This window comes from Cervus elaphus, chromosome X (assembly GCF_910594005.1).
Source record: "Cervus elaphus chromosome X, mCerEla1.1, whole genome shotgun sequence".
Lineage (NCBI taxonomy): Eukaryota > Metazoa > Chordata > Mammalia > Artiodactyla > Cervidae > Cervus > Cervus elaphus.
Window position 1 is genome coordinate 44,006,982 of NC_057848.1, and position 20,128 is coordinate 44,027,109.

At 43.4% G+C, this 20,128-nt stretch overlaps 1 protein-coding gene across 2 annotated transcripts in view; it reads right to left on the reverse strand.

Moving 5' to 3' along the window:
• The window catches only part of LAMP2 (lysosomal associated membrane protein 2), a 33,744-nt gene extending 16,714 nt beyond the window's left edge, over positions 1–17,030 (reverse strand). For both annotated transcript variants that reach the window (XM_043895457.1, XM_043895458.1), the window contains exons 1-4: positions 16,813–17,030; positions 6,222–6,340; positions 5,330–5,552; positions 297–455 (exon numbers count right to left, since the gene is read on the reverse strand). In XM_043895457.1, coding sequence (XP_043751392.1) covers positions 297–455; positions 5,330–5,552; positions 6,222–6,340; positions 16,813–17,011 — 700 coding nt within the window. In that variant the 5' untranslated portion in view covers positions 17,012–17,030. The remainder of the gene's footprint in view (positions 1–296; positions 456–5,329; positions 5,553–6,221; positions 6,341–16,812) is intronic.
• Between the last annotated feature and the right edge of the window lie 3,098 nt (positions 17,031–20,128).

Consider the following 20,128-nt stretch of genomic DNA (forward strand, 5'->3'; position numbering starts at 1 on the left):
TAAGGATCAAATGCTATTTGAGGATTTGTTCCAACAAAGATTAGGTTTTATCCACGGAGAGCACTAGAGGTAGGGTATTTCAGAAGATCATTCCTCCACATGTCCATCAGAAACCTGAAAGCCAAGTTCTACCAGAATAAGAATTGCTGTTATTTATAAAAACTTTACAGTGCAATGGAGCTGTAAGTCTTAACACACAAATGCTTCAGATAATACTTCAACTAAAGCTTCTTGGTATACTCTAATCTTAAGTTAGGACCCAAGTATAGAAATGTCTCTGTTTTTAAAGTGCTCACCTGTTGTGCTCACTGTGCCATTCTGGACAAAAGCTTGTACATGAACATCCCAATAGTGCTGGACAACATCACTGTTTTCTAAGGTTGACAAACTATTGCATCTAAAGATGTCATTCAATGGAATCTTGAGTGCCACATGGTAATTAACAGTAAAAACTCCTGTAAGACAAGAGTTAACAACAGCTATTTCCAAGAAGGTAGGAGGAAAGTGATCATATAGACTTTCACCTTTTCTGTGTGCCTGCCCCACCCCACTCCTGAAGTGACAACAGACAAGGCCTGTTCAGGGACAGACAAATTCACTGTGGCTGAAACACAAGGGGTTAAGAGGAAAGGGGTGATGGGGATTAGGAAGGAAAGATAAGTTGCAGGTGGTCACACTTTGCAGCATATTCTAAGACCTAAGGACAGGTCGGGCACTGTTTTGTTAGCAATAGAGGGTCAGTTTCAGTTTTTAAAGCTGGAAATAACAAACGTGTCACTTATTTTAAGGAAGACAGCAAAACTGTAGAGGTCAGGCAGAGCAGAAACTTTTTAAGCGACGTCATTTAAGAGGTAAACTAGTTAGTAGGCTAATGACCTGGTTAAGGGGAAAGATGAGGGTTTCCCTGGTGGCTCAGTGGTAAAGAACCCGCCTGCCAGTGCAGCAGACATGGACTCGATCCCAGATCTGGGAAGATCCCATATGCTGCAGAGCAACTAAGCCCACAGTCTTTGAGCCTGTGCTCCAGAGCCCACGTGCTACAACTACTGAAGCCCATGTGTCCTATGGTCCATGCTCCACAACAAGAAGCCATTTCAATGAGAAGCCCGCACACCACAACGAGAGAGAAGCAACTGGTCACCGCAACTAGAGAAAAGCCTGCAAGCAACAAAGATCCAGCACAAAAATAAATAAAAGTATAAAAAAGCAGGGGAGATAAGGAGGAGTTGCCTAAACCAAGACAGTGAGGGGCAGCAAGAAGAGAGCATGCATGCGTGCTCAGTCATGGCTGACTCTTTGTGACCCCATGGACTGTGGCCCGCCAGTTCCTTCTGTCCATGGGATTTCCCAGGCAAGAATTCTGGACTGGGTTGCCATTTCCTCCTCCAGGGGATCTTCCCAACCCAGGGATTGAAACCACATCTCCTGCACTGGCAGACAGGTTCATTACCACACTGAGCCACCAGGGAAGCCCAAGAAGAGAGCAGAAAGGCAAATCGAAAACACATATCTAAGGCAGAATCAACAGGACTTAGTGACAAAACAAACGAGAGAGATGGAATAATCAAGGATTATTTTTGTGCTACAATCCCAAAGTAAGTGAAAGTAACTAAAGTGAGTTTTTGAAACCTCTTCCTGGATAGAATTTAGAGACTATTCCATTTAGGAAAATCTCAGAATATGAAAGCAGTAAGTTACCGCCTTTCTGTGCTGTTATTATGATGCCTATAGTGAAATGCCAAAGGGGAAAAAAACAATTTAAACCAATGAACCAGAACAGTTTCCTCCAAAACCGTTTTTCACTGTTAACTAAGTGAATAGATGTCTGAACTGGCTGTACATAGACAGACCTCAAAAAACAAATGAGTGCAAAAACAAGTCATAGACACACCGGAGTTACATTATAAAACTGTCATTTTTAAAATGATGTATTGTGTCTGAACATATATTGACATATATATTAGTCAAATACAAACATACAGACAGGAAAGTTACACTCCTAACTCCCAAGAGTGGTCCCCTCTTGGGAGGCAGGGAGGAAAATGACTCTGAGGAGTGGGTACAAAGGAAACCTCTAAAGTACCTGGTAAGGTTTTATTTCTTGAAATAAAACAATGAGGCAAATATGGAAAAAACAGCATTCGTTCTGGGTAATGGGTTTATGTGTGGTTCTGTTATTTCTACAGTGTAATTTTTTAAAAATTTTCATTTATTTAACACTAAACACATTTTGTATTGGGGTATAGCCAATTAAGTGAAGGGACTCAGCCATACATATACATGGTGGCTCAGATGGTACAGAATCCACCTGCAATGAGGGAGACCTGGGTTCGATGCCTGGGCTGGGAAGATCCCCTGGAGGAGGGCATGGCAACCCACTCCAGTATTCTTGCCTGGAGAATCCCCATGGACACAGGAGCCTGGCAGGCTATGGTCCATGGGGGTCGCAGAGAGTCAGACACCACTCACAGCGAAGCACAGCACATTCTCCCCCTAACCCCCACCTCCCATTCAAGGTGGCACATAACACTGAGCAGAGTACATTGTATTTTAATCATGAAAAAGAAAAATTTAAAGGAAACAGCAGGAGGTAATTCCCTGGCAGTCCTGTGGTTAGAACGCTGGTCTTTCACTGCCAAGGATGCGGGTTTAATTGCTGGTTGGGGAACTAAACTCCCAGAAACTGTGGCACAGTCGAAAACAAAAAACAACTTCAAAGTCACTTCAATTACCATATGCCTAAAAATACGATGCTAAATTATTTCAAAAAACTATCATCAACAGTTTGTTTAAGGGAGTCATTTAAAATCTCAAATAGTTTCAAATATTACAGAAGCTAGCAATAAAAATTGTATCTTCCCTTAGTCAGGAAGCTAAGATCCCACAAGTCATGTGGTACAGCCAAAAAAATGTTGTTGATGCTGTTTAGTAGCTCAGACATGTCCCACTCTTTGCGACCCCATGGACTGTATCCCACCAGGCTCTTCTGTCCATGGGATTTCCCAGGCAAGAATACTGGAGTGGGTAGCCATTCTCTTCTCCAAGGGACCTTCCCGACCCAAGGGTCGAACCCACGTCTCCCACTTGGCAGGAGGATTCTTTACCATCTGAGCCACCTGGGAAGCCCATGGCCAAAAATAAATAAATAAATGGGGGGAGAGATCGGTGTTAATGTTTCAAAGTCCACAGTCTTCCCATCAAATCTATTAGATTAAGCCCCATCTGCTTTTACTGCCACCTCCCCTTGGTCCGGGTACTTATTACATCATCCGTTGAGTTCTATAACAGTCTCTTAAGCTGGTATCTCTGCCTGTAGTCTCCTCACTTCCCATTTAATCCTGCAGAACATTCTTTATAAACTACTGTCTCTTACTTTTGTTACATCATTCTTCTGCTTAAAAATCTAAAATGGTTCCCCAGTGCCTACCCCATCAAGCTAAAAGCAGTTCCTTGGCTTCCAAAGCCCCCTATTAATTTAGACTCACTGCACCTGGCCAACATGATTTTCCTTCTACTATGTACAGCCTCTATTTTAACTGGGCAGCTCTCCAATCACTACTGCACATACTGTGCTTCCCCCTGCTGGAAATACTCTGCTCAAAATTCTCCGCTTACTCAAAATCTACCATTAGGCGAAGTTTCAGCTCAGGTCCTCCTCCTCTACACCAAGCTTTCTCACTCCTCCAATGCATCACCTCCTCTGCTTGTCATCCATCAGGCCCTCTTGTCCACAGGCATCCACTGATGGGCTCAGGGACTATGTACCATAGGTAAAGTTCACTCTGTGCCTTGAGAAAGAAAGTCTAGAGCTTTCCTCACATTGTCAGAAAAGATTTATGAACCCTCCACCCCAAAAACACAAACAATAACAAAAGCACACAGATCTCAATGCTTTCCAATTTTTCCATGTATACTTGGGAAAACAACTTCACTTTGTCTCTCCAACTAGTTCTTAAGCTCCTTGAAAGTTAGGGGCAAATCCTAATCCTAGTTCTGAAAGACAATATACAGCAGAAAGCTAAATATACAAGCTATCCAAGAACAAACTTGCTTCAGTCATCCTCTCAAACTAACAGATCAGTAAAAAGAAAACTAGGATTTGATTTCTGAGTCTCAGTTAGTGATACTGCCCATGTTTTACATGAGCTCACTCACTTCTGGGTCTTTAAAAATATAATCTTTTGATACTCCATCCCATCTACTTGTGTTTCTGAGGTCAGGATGAAATACTATCTATGACAAATGCTAAGCTACTAGGAACACCATGTTAATATCCCAATCTCAGTGGAAGGCAAAGAAGAGAATTATATCCCTAACAAGACTGAAATCTCCATTATCCATGCCTTCAAAATATTTTAATACACATTTCACTTCTAGTAAGTTACCAGAGCGGCTTTCCTGGTAGCTCAGTTGGTAAAGAATCCACCTGCAATGCAGGAGACCACAGTTCAATTCCTGGGTCAGGAAGATCCGATGGAGTAGAGATAGGCTACCCACTCCAGTATTCTTGGGCTTCCCTGGTGGCTCAGCTGGTCAAGAATATGCCTGCAATGCAGGAGACCTGGGTTCAATCCCTGGGTTGGGAAGATTCCCTGGAGAAGGGAAAGGCTACCCAACTCCAGTATTCTGGAGTTACCAGAATGGCCTAATTCCCAATGCCTTCCCAAGTTCATTTTGATGTAAAATTGTCTCAAAATAGCAGCAAATATTAACTTCAGTCATCTTACCTTTTTTTTTAAACAACTTTTTTCTCTTGCCTTTTTTACTTTACAGTCAAAATCCTATATAAACAGTAACAAGATTCGAAGATGAAGTTTTTCTGCTGGTCTCAGGCTACTAAACTTGTACCCATTTAAAATAGTTATCAGTAAAGGATTTTCTCATTCATTCAACACTTATTGACTGCCCACCACTGAATGAAGTAAATAACAGTAGTTATGTGCCTCGGACTCTATAAGCTCAACAGGCTTTGGTTCAAACACCAGCATACCGCTTACTAGCCTGTGCGACCTTTGGTAAAGAGATCTAATCTCACCAGGCCTGTAAAGCTGAGATAACATCTACTTCCCAGGGTTGCTGTTAAGGCTTCAGTGAGACGCTCCTGGCAACATACTTAGGGTACTACACGGCACACAGTAAAGCATCAAGCAACGACATCAGACATCCTCACTGTGTCAAACACTATGCTGTGCAAGAAAATCCAGAGACATGACATTTCCATTCCGATTAGGGAGACAGACAAGCATAAGCATGGCTTTTAAATTATTTACATTGTTCATTATTAATGAAGAGCAAGAGAACACAAACACAATCCAATTCTTAAGGTTACCTTTTTCCTTCGCATCAGGAAATGTTGTGTTATCATTAGTGTTGTAGGAAAATGAGATGTAGTCGACTAAGTAAGTAGATGTAGATGATGCCTCTTTTGTAAAATTCACAATCCAGGAAAAACCGGACCCAAACTGCATTGCTATTTTGGGACCATTCTGGTCGTCCCCACAAAAGCTTCCATTGTAGGTTGCAGCACCAAAGTCTGAAATGGTTACAGTTTTCTAAAAGAAAAAGACATCTGGGGCTTAGTTCCAAACAGGCAGCAATGAGAACAAGCATTTCCACCAGGAGTGCCACTGTGAAGTTGATATCACACCCCACTGGCCAGCCTGGCCCATCTATGCTGACGGGTTTCTGATTCTTTAACTACACACCAGTCCCTCTGGACAAATTGACGTATGTCTAAAAACAAAAGGAAAACCAGTCTGAAGTTCAGCTATTGACTTTAAAAAAAAATATCAGGCTGTAAGCAAGCAGGATCTCAACCAAAAGAAATAAGGCAAAAAGGATTGAGAGGTTAAACCCACCTCCACCCAAAGGAGACTTTAATAGCAAGCTATTTAAAAAAGCTTTGATGTTAGTACATGTCAAAAAATTATAGAAGTGGTTAGACCTGAAACACCATAGTCTTCAGATCATTTTCCCTTAACCAACTCCAAAAAACCTCCAAAGAACTGATTAATTAAAATATTCATTCCTAAATAAATTAAAAAAATTCACTTCAAAACTAAATAGAATACCTTCAAGTATACATGCTAAATAAAATAGCTCCACAAAATTTACATGGTGTAAGTTAACATGAAATTATATTTGTATAAATGAACCCAAAGAATTAAAAGAGTACAATTAAATTCCTACTATAAAACCCAAAGAAAAATAAAAACACTTACATTATGCTTGTCTGTGGTCTCATAGCGTATTGTGAAATTCATCTGCCATTTTGCATAAAGGCAAGTGGCTTTTGATGAATCTGTCAAATTAAGTTCCAGTGCATAAGATGAGACAGCACCTAGATTAAAAACAATAAGATTTTTAAATTGGACTACAAAAACATATATAAAATAAAAGCAAGCTCTATTCATCACTGAAGTTCATTCAACCTAATAATCATTTCCACACTCTGTGTCTTGCTAGTTTTAGGCAATTATTATTTATTAAGACTTTTTTTTTTTTAGGTAAATGAGGTGATGGGGAAATGTGGAAGGGGTGTTTTCTCAAACCAGCTGGTGGAACCTTCTCTATAAAAATGATAGCTCTGATTTCTGCGATCTTGCTTTAAATCCTGTCAAACTACATGACCTATGATACTGAGAAGTCTTGGCAAACTTTTTTATTCTGATGTAAAGATGTGGGCCAGGTCTAAGCATGTGTATCATGTGACCAAAGGAAAAGTATTACAAAGGTTGTTAGATTCACAAGCAAAAAGTTAATTTTTAGAAACGCGACGTTCATCATTTCAGTTTCATTTTAAAACTCAATCAATTAGAAAGCCTAATTCATCTTCTGACATGGACTCAAAGTCCCTTCCCTCCATTCTCAACCTGCTACCTCTTTATTTTAGCAGAGAAACCTTTCAGGGACAGAAAAGCTTTGGGGATTTTCAGCTAACTTGACTCTGATCTTCTACACTAGGTTAAATGGGGGACATCACCTATTAAATTGAACAGCCCAAGGACTCAAAACACGATATGCCAGCAGACATAAATGATGGACCACCATCTAAGGATTTTCTTCACTGTCTCACCAAGGGGTGCACTGTTTCCTGTTGAGATAGCTGTAGAGCCTTGAATGATGCCTAAGCACGCCAGCGTCACCTACAAGTGAGGACATGCTCTAGACTACAGAGAATCAAGTCCCGAGAGGAAAACCAAGAAGGCGTGCCTCAGCAACCGCTTTCAAGCTGTACACAAAGCCCGCGTCATGCTCTGGAGACCAAGCTGCCTCGCCAAGCCTGAATCTGATATGCCTAAGCTCGTGGTTACTGACAATGCCTAAATGTACTGGCTACAGGCTCCAAAAGACCTGTGAGGCCTAAGTAGGTTTTACAGCCATTCTTTTCTCAGAACAATCTGGAATGGAGCTACCATCACTGATCCAAGGCTACCCCCTGCAGTGGTGGCTCAGAATTCTTCTGATCAGCTGGAAGCCTACTTTCCATACACATTCTCTTGGTCTGTTTCAAGTCCCCCATTTTAACATATTCTCCTTGTATTCAAAGTATTCAGGACTTCCCTAGGGGTGCAGTGGGTAAGAATCTGCCTGCCGATGCAGGGGACAAGGGCTTGATGATCCCTGGTCTGGAAAGATCCCTCATGCTGCGGACCACTAAGCCTGTGTGCCACAATTACTGAAGCCTTCGAGCTCTAGAAGTGGTGCTCTGCAACCAGAGAAGCCACCACAATGAGAAGCCCGTGCACCGCGACTAGAGAGTAGGCCCTGCTCATTGCAACTAGTGAAGCCCATGCAAAGCAAAAAAGACCCAGCACAGCCAAAAATAAACTTAAAAACAAAAAAAAAAATTCTTTGTTGATTCTGAATAGACTCATTAAAAAAAAACCACCAAAACATTCAAAACCATCAGAAACAACCAAAAAAGCCTGCCATATGTTAATCATTTTCTTTCCAAAGATATTAGAGTAGCAAACAAGACCATGTGAAACAGCAATCTGTATCAAAGGATCAGTATCAAGGGTGGAGGACTCGGCTCTCTGGAACAGAAGGCAAAGGCAGTGTCTGTATTCGCTGCTACATTAACATCAAAATGACAGAGGATGAGATGGCTGGATGGCATCACCGACTCGATGGATGTCAGTCCATCTGTATGTCCATCGAGTCGGAGCAAGATCCAGGAGTTGGTGATGGACAGGGAAGCCTGGTGTGCTGCAGTCCATGGGGTCACAAAGAGTTGGACACAACTGAGCAACTGACATCAAAACTGACATCAAAACAGCCTACCCACCATCCCAGAACTGAGAACTGGCCCAAGGGCCCAGCACATTCTGTCCTCTGACTTCACAACCCAGCTCCCTGGGAGAACTGTGCTTTCAGAGGGCTTCTTCCACGCCCAACTGCCCACGAGCCACTTTTACTCAATGCCTGTCACCTCGAACTCAACAATTCCAAAACATCCATTCTTCAACTTCCTCCAAACTCGTTCCCCTCTATTCAGCCTCACTGGCTTGAAAGGAAAGGCAGCACCCTGTAGAGACACTCAGGCTCAAAAGGTTTTGGGAATTGGCTTCTCCTTCATTGTCTTCTTTGAGTCCTATTGATTTTTTTTCCCTTCCAAATCCCTCTGAAATCCAATCTCTGCCTTTAATTTCTATTCCAAACCCACCAGCACACCCCTACCTTACTACAGATGCCTCCAAGCAGCCCCTAGAGGTGCTGTCAGATTAATGGTCCTTAAACACCTCTTCCTCTCAGGATACTGTCTTGTTCAAAACCTTTTATGGGCTCCAAAATACCCATGCTAGAATTTAATTCCTCTGCCTGACTTTCAAAGTAATCTTTAATCTTGTCCCACCCTATTCCTTCAACTTCTCTGAAGGCCATGTTCCCAGAACACACCCTTCAATCCGGCTGAACTTGTTCCACTGGACCCATTTGCCACGCTCTAGTCAACCTCTGTCCCAGGCTTCTACCGTTCCTAACATTTGAAATAGACTTGTTTACCTCGGAGGGGATTTCACTATTTCTGGCTGTCCCCAAATCTACAACAGCCCCGCCCTTTTTAAAAACAATTTCTGGCGGATACCACCTCCCCTCACTGTAACAGCTGAAAATGTGGCAGGGGCCAGCCAGCAGGGCCGGCGGCAGTGCAGCTCAGTGGCATGAGTTGGGAAACTAAACTCGGCTGTGGGATACATAGTCAAGAACTCCAGTAATTCTGAGGAATCCACTGAACCTTTCTTACAACATGAAAAAAATTTTTTTTATGTGTGATGTGTAACATACATACAGAAAAGTATACAGCATACATATGGAAGGGATTTCAAGTGCATCAAGTATCCAGCTCGAAGCATTTTCACAAACTGAACCCACTTGTGTCAGGACACAGAACATTCCGAGTGCTCCCCTGAAAGTTCCCTCACTTCCCCTTTCCAGTTACCAATTCCCTTCCAAGGGCAGCCAACAACCTGACTTCTAACAAACAGCAGAGTTCACTTTTGCCTGTTGTTCAACCTGATGTAAATGAAATTCACTGTGCTCTCTTTTGTACCTGGCTTCTTTCACGCAACATTATGTCTTTTGAGATTCACCCACGGTGTTGAGAGTAATTGTGGTTTCTCATTTCTCATTCTGAATGTACAGCCTTCTTGCACTAGGTCAATACTCCACTACATGTCTATGCTACTGCTTATGGACATTTGGATAGTTTCCAGTTTGGTTCTATTACAAACGGACGCATCAGTGAACACAGGTGTGTTGTGTGTCTATTGGGTATACGTTTAGGAATGAAACTGAAGGGTCTAAGGGTATGCACGTGTCCCAGTATCTTTTTAAGAAATTCCTTTTCTGCTTAAAAATTGATGAGATTTAATTTCTGTTGTTTATAATTAAGAACCCAGACTGATAAGCTGTCCATTTTTCAGCCACCATTCTCTCCTTAAAGATTGCCTGACAACAACAGCCCTCAAGGAGCAGTCACAGTGCATACTGCCACACTTCCATATATTTTATACTACCCTGAATTATTCAGTTATTTTATGCCTGTAAATCCTGTCTCCTCTATTACTGTAAGCTCCAAAACAACAGTTTTCAACTGTAACCTCGCAACAAACTGATGTGCCAGGGTAAATTGTAGTATACAGCAAATAATTTGTTAGCTAATAAAAAAAAAAAGTACCAAAGTCCGTGAATGAATGATATACACGAATAGATTCAAGATTTCCTTTTGATAGGGTCTCTGCTACTCATTTGAATTCCAATATTCTCCCTTAGGCAGATGATCTTATCTACACAGAGCCCCTTGGAGTGTGTCTTTTTTATGAATGTCATCCATCACAGGGGTCAGGGAAGGGGAGACTGTATCTATTACTTCCCTCTATCTCCCACCATCCCTAGTAGTGCTGAATATATTAGATTGTCAATAAATACTGATTGATTATATCCAGGTGAAAACACCATGCAATCAGGACCTGGAACACAGCTTAATCTAATTACAGGAAGTCTAAGCCTTCACCTCTTCCAAATCATGAACCCAACCCATCAGTCTTCTGCATACTCCCCTCAACCCCCATGTCGGTTTTTCCCAATACATTTTGACATGGATTTCAGCTAGGAATAATGCTTTTCCCAGAAGTTTATAGTTGAAACATTTACATTTTGGTTAAAAAAAAATCTTCAGCAAGCCACTTGCATCCTATCAAAGTGTCTGATTTTAGACTAGCCAACCATTTTTGTCTAAAAGGCTTTATGACATTAAAAAACACAGCTGAATATATCCTAGAGTGTGTAATTATAGACCTGAGAGTTTACTCTCCAAAGGGGCAGTGGGGAGGAGGGGGCAAAATCAACTTTCCCAAATGCAAATATCCTCGTTTCCAAAGAAATCATTTATAGGTTCTTTTAGGACTCAGAACTCTAAGTTCAGTGTCTCTAAGCGTGACACACAGCAAAAAGTGGCTAGGTTTTCCTAAGTCTTTTTGCGATCCAAAGTGTGGTTGAAAAATATACATTTGTAAACAATATGGGGGTGGGGTGGGAACATCATAATAATGGTAAAACAAAACCAATAAAAAACAATTATCTAAGAGGCAATAGTATAATGAGACAATTAATGAGTCCCATCACTGGAGCTGAAGAGCTAGAATTCAAATCAGGCAGTCCAATTTAAACACAGGTTGTGAGATTCTGGGCAAGTTAACCTTGCTAAGAATTGTACAGTGCATTTCTCTAACACATTTTTCGAAAGTGCGAGAGCCCTTCAGAGTTAAGAGGCCTTTGCCATGCAAGTTAAGAGATTCCAACTTAAAAGTTTTTTTCCCTTCTAAGAAACAGCACCTAAAGGGATCCCTCCCAAATTTTCAGTATGTCTACTTTCATTGCATTAAGTGATGGACTCTTGTCCTCAAACTCATCAATTCAGAATGAGGTTGAGCAAAGGATCTTAAAAACAAAAACATGAAAAAAAAAAATCAGGACATACATAGGCATACAGTATCTATTTACACTTTGTTTTCAACTCATAGATTTGTTGAGTCAACCAAGTCAAATCAACTGTTCCTCAATTCGTAATATAAGTACAATTACCACGTGGTAGTTCCTGATACTCTGGATTTCTGGTAAATTTCTTAAAAATTAAAAGAAATAATAGGTTTCAAGCTATGAAATATTTTTTGTAAGGTCAGACAGTGGGTAAGGAAATAAAAGATTTCCATTCAACTAATGGAAAGTGCTTATTGCTGAGTGGTGTTGGGCAGACCTCCAGAATTCTTTTGCAATGCACGGCAGGATACCAACAAGTACTCATAAAGTACACTTCTGGAGCTGACGGGATCTCTGATCACTTTAATCTGAAATTATGATTGGAATGCTTTCGTCACTACAGGAGGAAGAGCAGTTTTCTTGCACCAAGGATCACTGAATTCAGCTATAATGCTGTGAAATAATCCTTCATCACAAATTCCACTCAAGGATATAGTAGAAGAAAGCTGAACTCATGGGAAATATTTGAATATCTATAAATCCTATCAGATGTGATAACCAATGGCCAACAGACGAATAATAAGGCTATCCTTTTGAGTATCTTTATTAAAACTAGAATAATTTCAGAACGGTGAAACCAAAATTATCAGTGGTAAGGCTACAGAAAAATCTCAGTGCTTACTTTCTCACTTTTCAATCACCTCCAAGAGAGATAAACTGGTTCTTTGTGAAAATCTTATTCTCCTCACCTAGGAGGTTCTGGTTCCCCAGGTGAACCTTCGCTACTGCTTAGGTTTATGTGAAGAGACAGAGGTAAGATGAGACTTCCCTGGTGGCCAAGCAGTAAAGAATCCTGCCAATGCAGGAGATGCGGGTTCAATCCCCAGGTTGGAAAGATACCCTGGAGCTGGAGAAAGAAATGGCAACCCACTCCAGCATCCTTATCTGGAAATCCCCTGGACAGAGGAGCTTGGCAGGCTACAATCCATGGGTCGAAAAAAGAGTCAGACACAACAGGTAAGATACCAGCATTATTTTATGGGATTATACTTTGTTTTTTGTTTTTTTTTAATTTTTTTATTAGTTGGAGGCTAATTGCTTCACAACATTTCAGTGGGTTTTGTCATACATTGATATGAATCAGCCATGGATTTACACTTATTCCCCATCCCGATCCCCCCTCCCATCTCCCTCTCCACCCGATTCCTCTGGGTCTTCCCAGTGCACCAGGTTCGAGCACTTGTCTCATGCATCCCACCTGGGCTGGTGATCTGTTTCACCATAGATAGTATACATGCTGTTCTTTTGAAACATCCCACCCTCACCTTCTCCCACAGAGTTCAAAAGTCTGTTCTGTATTTCTGTGTCTCTTTTTCTGTTTTGCATATAGGGTTATCGTTAATCAGTTGGTTTATAATCATCTGTACAGCTTAGCACTGATCTGAAAGTTCTCCATCTGAAAACACACAGAAAAACATCTTGCAAAGCCTAATGTAAGGTTCACAGAAGAAAAAGATAACCAACTTAATCTAGTTCACCAATGTCTCCCCAGCGCTCACCAATGAAGACCTTCAACAAAAGCCTGAGTTAACCCCGCGCCCCAGGCCCTGTGCCAGGGAGGCAATGGGGAGTTAACAGCAGAGCAGACAGTCTCCACTCAGAGACTAAATCCACAGAGGTTTGCCTAGTACGGGGAGGGGGGGTGGGAATAAAAGGGTGGAAAACAGGCTAATAACCTAGGCGTTTGGGCAAGACAAGACTGACTCCTATTCCTCCAAATAAGTCACTTGGGCTGGCCTCCTTCAAGTCTCTGCTCAAAAGTCACACAACAATGAAGGCCTTCTGACCACAAATGTCAAGGAGTGTCAACCCCACCACTCCCTCCCTACCGGCTGCTCTTTCTTCTTCCTCCTATCCTGCCTCATAGCCTTCACCTGCTTATCGCACTCTGCAATTCTATTCTTGACCTGAGGGGCTGTCTTCCCCCACTAAGAGGTAAGCTCCCTGAGAGCAGGAACCTGACCAGCTTCTCCATTGCTCCATCGAGCCCTTTCGCCCAGTGGCTTCCATCAACAGGAACTGGTAGAGAGGGACTCCTCCACCAGTGAAGTACACACTTGGGACATTTCTATCAGGTTTTTCCCCACCCAGAAAAGCCTCCACCCTATAAAAACCAGAAGTCAGACTAGTTATGGGAATCAGTAACCACAGAACTCTGAAATCCATAATGTCACAGGGGGTTGGTATCCTGTCCACTACTCTCTAACGCCTCTAGGTAGCTTTTCTTCAGACTTTCTCTAGGCAGGTCTAATCCATTCCAATAAATACTAGCATAATTTAATCTTTGTGAAAAAGGCCAATACACAGGCTCTAAGAATTCCCTTCTATACTTACTCTAAAGCAGCTATTTTTTTTTTAAAGCAGCTATTTTTAAAGCGCTACCTGGTAGAGCTGGGAAAGAGTTATAGTTACCAAGTGAAACCGGTGCAGCTGGTGCACTAAGGGTTCATGAGGTCATAAATCCAGGAACAAATCCCCCTCCCTGGGACCCTCTGCAGTGCTCAGGAACAGCGTGAATTTCACAGCAGATACTTTATTGACTTTCCAAAAAAACTATTACTGGTATCCATTTTGATACCTAAAGGTAAGGTGCAAAATCCACCAAGCAACTGAAGAATTGCTAAATTCTTAAACACACATAGGAGTTTGAGCTCCCTCTCTCACACACACACAGAGACACACAGAAGGAATCTTGAGTTCCCCCACTGCACCCACAGCGGGCAGCAAAAGCAGCTGCAAAGAAAAGTTTCTATTTTATCCTGGTACCTTCGAAAAATCTGACCTAGGAACAGTTACCTTTTCTCCAAACCCTGTTCTGAACTGGGTTCCCTATGGGGGGACTCCATCCTGGAAATCTTCCAAGAGGATGAATCTAGCTTAGTCCCAAACAATAAATGGCAAACTAGCAGATGAGCTGATGGGTTTTTTCATGTGCTTCTTTTTGCCTGTTTATTTTCTGCAATGAGCAAGCACTGCTTTTGTAAAAAGAACACACAAAAAAGCTTTCATTAAAAGGAAAAAAAAATAATGACAAGAAAGCCAACAAGACAATGATTTTTTTTTCCCTTTCTCTGAACAATAATAGTGTTGTTTGTGCCGATCCAATTGGCAGAGAACTACTGATTACCAGATGCCTTGGTCAGATGTGTTCTAGTCACTGATAAGGTGCTTCTCACTGTAAACAATTCTCTCATAGGGTCACTTGGCCTCCCTAAGTGCTTCACAGGGGAGTCAAGGCTGCACATTACATTTGAGCAAAGCTCTGTGGCCCCTTTCAAAAGGGTTACAGAAGGTTCTCCTGCACTAAATGCACAGCTGGACTCCCTTCTGGCATCAGGGCCCTTTTACTCTCTTATCCACTGAGGACCTCAAAGGGCTTTGTTTATGTGACTTACATCCATTGCTACTTGCTGTACTAGAAATTAAAACTAAAAAAAAAGGGACTAAAACACGTCAGACCCGTGAGAGTGGTGATGTCATCACACTTTCTATAGCTTCTGGAAAACTCCACCGTACTGAGGAGAGGAGAGAGAGAAGACGACAAATGTCTTAATTTTAGTCTGGAAATAGTTTTGATCTGACAGGAACTCTCCCCCCCAAAGATCCTTAAGAATCACTAGATGATCCAGACCCCTTCCAACGCCATGGCTTTGGAGCCAGATTCCTCATCTTTTGGCACTACTGACATTCTGAGATGGGTGGGGTGGGGGAGGGCTGTCCTGTGCCTTATGGGATGTTTAGACGCACCACTGGCCTCTTCCCACTAGATGCCAAAAGCAATCCCCAGTGATGACAACCCAAATGTCTCCAGACATTGCCAAATGCCCCCTGGTTGAGAATCCACCATTCCACGTGTTGACTTTATTCTTCTACTGAAATGCTTATTACAAAATGTGTGCCTCTCATTCCCCTTCCCGGGCCCCTAATGTATGTTTTTTCTCTACTGGATGGCATCACCGACTCGATGGACCTGAGTTTGAGTAAACTCTGGGAGTTGGTGATGGACAGGGAGGCCTGGCGTGCTGCGATTCATGGGGTCGCAAAGAGTCGGACATGACTGAGCGACTGAACTGACTCCCATCTGAGTCTGCCCCTTCTGGTCTTTTATTAGGTCACAAATGGCAAGAGTCAGGTAGCAACAAGCTCTGAATTTATCAGGTCAGGAAGAAACACTCTGGTCAAAGTTCACCTTTCAGGCATTTAAAGGCCTCGGGGACCTAAAGCTTGCGGGTTGAGGGGTGGGGTGGGGGTGGGGCGCGGGGCGCTCTCAGCGCCAGCAGTCAGCCAGTCATTCTTAGGACCTAGTAAAAACCCGATCCTTAGAAAATCACCTGCCCTCCTTCTCCTCCAAAAACCAGGCGGTAATAGGCCAGTTGTGTGAGAGAGAAGAAAAGGAGCTTCTGAACGCAAAGTGGCAGTATACAAGATTCAGATACACCACTCCCAAAACCTCAATATCTGGGGACCTTTTTTTAATCGGTCTAACTGGAAGGAAGTAACAAAACTAGTTTAAAAAAAAATAAATAAACAATTATGTCCTCAGCACCTCCAAGTCAGATATTCACTCCCCATCGAAGTTTGTCTTCATCCCTTTTAGTCTCCAGAGGCTGGGCACAAGTTTCCTCGTCTGAAAACTGCCCCAGCTACCTTAGCTTCCCCATCGACACTCCAAGTGCCAAACCCCAATTTATCATCTCTTTAATCACCCTTCCTCCACAGCGTTAAACTCCTACCCCACCAAGCCTCTTACTGCCCCTCAGAATCTCCCCCTCTCTGTCCCCCACCCCCCTTAACCCAAGCTTCTCCACGCAGGCAGTCCCCTTCCGCTCTCGATTTTCTCTCCCGCCCCACAGGTCCCCACCATCTTCAAAACTCTTCCTTGATCCTAGGACCAGGGCTCTTAATCGTCCGTGCCACCCCAGAACCCGCACGTACCGCTCTCCCACGCTCACCTCTCCTCAGCATCTCCCCCAAGTTACTCTTTCCACCCGCAGTGCTCCACTCCTCACTCTTCCCTACCTACTCCCTCGGCGTCCACCCCCACCCCTTGCCCTTTTTTATTCTCACGGGCCCTTTTCCCTCGCCATCCCTCGGTCGGGCCTTCTTCGCTAGGTCACTGCTCATCACCTCGGGCCAAGCGCCAACGCCCAGTGTCTGTCGTTCAGCCTCTCAACCCCCTCCCCTCCGGCCCAGTCTTTCAGGTTTACGGCCTCTGAACTGGGAGCCCCGGGCCCAGGATCAGGGACTAAGCAGAAGGGCCCGACAACTCACCCAGGACGAGGCAGAGGAGAACGAACCCAGAGCCCGGAACCGGGGCGAGGCGGAAGCACACCATGATCCCACAGAGCAGGCGGCGGCGACAAGAGCAGCGACAGCAGGGAAAAGGCTCGCGGAACCCTGACAGGAACGCCGCTGACCACCGACCACAACGCTGCAAAAGCCAGGACTCGGCGCTTTCAGCGCGGGTCATAAGACCAGGGGCGGGACTCTTTCTTGCCTTCAGCCAATCTGCGCGCTTGAAAGCGGCCCTAGGGGTGGTGATGCTTGGGCCCAGTGGGCGGGGTGACCACGCCCTGGCTTTTTGGTTCACAGTCATTTTTATGCTCCTAAGAGATGCGCGCGGACGGCCCTTTCTGAGGTTTTTAAAGAGAGACGAACTTTTTGGGGGTGGGGGGGTGTAGATAGTATAGATTATTTCAGTTCCGACTCCTTGAGAATACTTTTGCTGGAGTAAAAATGGTTGCTAGGTATTGCAACGTCATACCTACAGAAATAAAACATGATTATCCTCCAAACACTGTCGCCCATGCAGTTCATGTCATTAAAAGGACAAGGGAGCTAGAGGGTGATATGGAGTCAGTGAACGCCAGAGCAGGCCTTGAAGTTCACCTAGTTACAACACCCTGTTTTTCAGATGAGGAAACTGAACTCAAAAAGAGGAAGAGTCTTGTTTAAAAATAGAAAGAAAGAAAATGAGGAAGAGAGAAATAGAAGGACAAGGGAAGAAAGGATCATCCATATTCCTAGTACACAGAAAGAGACACCATTATCTACCTGTCCATCCAACAAGCTGTTTTTCCTCTACCTATACACATGTAAATATTCTTTAATTAGAATTCACGCTAAACACATTATTTGGTACAGTTGACAATTGAACAGATGACACCTAAACTCTTCAACAAATGAAAGCATTCAAAAACTATAAAGATCTCAAATTGGGACAAAGCATTGATTCTCAAATGTTAGTTTCCAAAAGTGTCATCTGGGGATTTTTAATAACATGCAGAATCCTCACCTCATTCCCCAGAGATTCTGAAACAGTAGGTCTGTGGCACTCCTAGGAATCAGTTCGTTTTAACAAGAACTCCAAGTGACTCTGATTCCTATGGTTCCCAGACTACATTTCAAGTACCAGAAAATAGAGCTTCAAAATCATCTAGTCCCAGGAGATCTTAATCTGGTTCCAATGGATGAACTAGGGGTGGGGGATAGGTGTCTGTGAATCCCCCAAAATTACAGGCAAGATTTACATATGTGTATTTTCCTGAGGAAGTTGGTAGTTTTTACTATTTCTTAAGTAGGACCTGTGACTTCTCACCCTAACACCCACCCCTGCTCCAATATTAAGATCTGTTCCCCTACTGTCCTTCGCTTGAATGTGATTAATTCCTGAAAGTGAGAACACTGAATGTGTTCTGTCATAAGTGAAACTGACTGCCGCATTGATAAGGCTAGGAAGTAGCTCTGTCCTGGAGAACCTGCAGCTGAGTTGAGCGCTCAGAAGTGAGCCCCCCCCCCCCCCAATTATTTTTATTATTTTATTTTGGCTGTGCTGCATGGCATGCAGGATCTTAGTTCCTGACCAGCGAGCCCTGCAGTGGAACCATGGAATCTTTTTTTTTTTGGAAGCACAGAATCTTAACCCCTGGACATCCAGGGAAGCATACTGCCCCCCACCCATCCCCGCTCAATCCTTAATGAAGGGACTCTGTCCCTTCTCCCTCAACTATAAACTGCCTAAACTTCATGTTCAGCGAAATGCTAAGAAGAGATGAAAGAGCATAGTGGAAAGAACACTGGGCGGACTTTCAGAAGAGTTGGGCATGAGATAGCTCTGACTGACACCATGACCTTCATTTCATCTCTTTGAGCTTCTACATCCATAAAATAGAAACGTGTGACTGGAGCTGTTTCTCAGCGCTGGCTGCACTCTGGGATCACTTGTAGGGCTTAAAAACTAGTGATGCCCCTTGGTCCCACCCCTTGAGATTCTCTGATTCAGTAGATAAGGCCTGGGGCCTGGGCACTGGATTTTTCTTAGAACTCCCCAAGACAGTATTGATGGGCCAGAGATGGACCATCAGGTAGTCCCAGCTTTACAAGTCTAGGATTCTATGAAAGTAAATGCTCATTTGTGTAAAATATAAGAAAATAAAGTGTCCCAGTGAGTTAAGTATTCCGCTTAATCAATTGTACTGAACTTCTTGCAGATGTCAATCAAATGAAAAAATGGAACAGAGAGAGAAATATCAGCGGCCTTACAAGCTAAATCCACCCCCACCCGCTCCCCGCCGCCATCACCACCATTCCCGCAAAACAAACGCTGGTTTCTTGACCGGGACAGCCTCCTTCAGGAGACAGAACAGTGTTTGTTTTTTGTTGTTGCTGTTGGAGGATGGGGGGTGGGGGATTGGTGAGTAAAGGTTGGGTTATTTTGTCAGAAGACACAGGCTCAAAATTCTCAAACCTTTGTTTGGGCTGAGCGTCCATTCACGCAGTTGTTGAATGTCTCCGCCCTCGGAGACACTGCGAGAACTACTCGCTTTTTTCTGCACTGTCTCCCATCACCCCGCCAGTTGAAGGAGCTTGCCCCTGACTCTTCTGCAGGAGAGGCAGATTCCTAAGTGGGACTAGGGTCGGTGATTTGAAGAACTCTGTGAGATTCCCCTGGGATCTGAGCTTCCCAGCTGTGGACTTGATTGTTGTTGCCAGGAAAGGGAGCGCTTTCACATGCACTTCCTCTCTTAGGGGACCCCGCGCCCACCTGCCTGCGCAAAACTCCTCAGTCCCCCCCCCCCACCCTCACCCCCAGCCCCACACCACCCCAGGTAGATTCTGACTCTTTATGAGCAGCTTGGAGAGCAAGGAATCGCTGGTAAACACTTCCCCTAAAAGTGAACACAGCGAAGGGTGGAAGAGATAATGACCCTCTCAGATTTGGTAAATGATGACAATGAAACGTGTAGGTCAGAGGGAGGAAATGAACATCAACATACAGATTTAGAATGGAAAAATGATAAATGCTTATTAAATGAATGAATGAGCAGCCCTGAGGCTCTAGTCTCATCTCCCTGCCATCTGTTGGCTGAAGAAAAACACCATCTAAAAGTTAGGTTTTATTTGAGAAACTTACTGGTCTATAGCCCATGAGAAAGCCTCTCAAATAGCGCTGAGGAACTGTTCCAAATATTAATAAATCTATTTCTTGCCTATCAAAAAAAAAGAGGTAAGGAAGGAGCCAGGAATTTTTGCTGGGAAAAAAACAAGTAATTGAACATCAAAAAAAAATTACTGCTAATCACAAAAA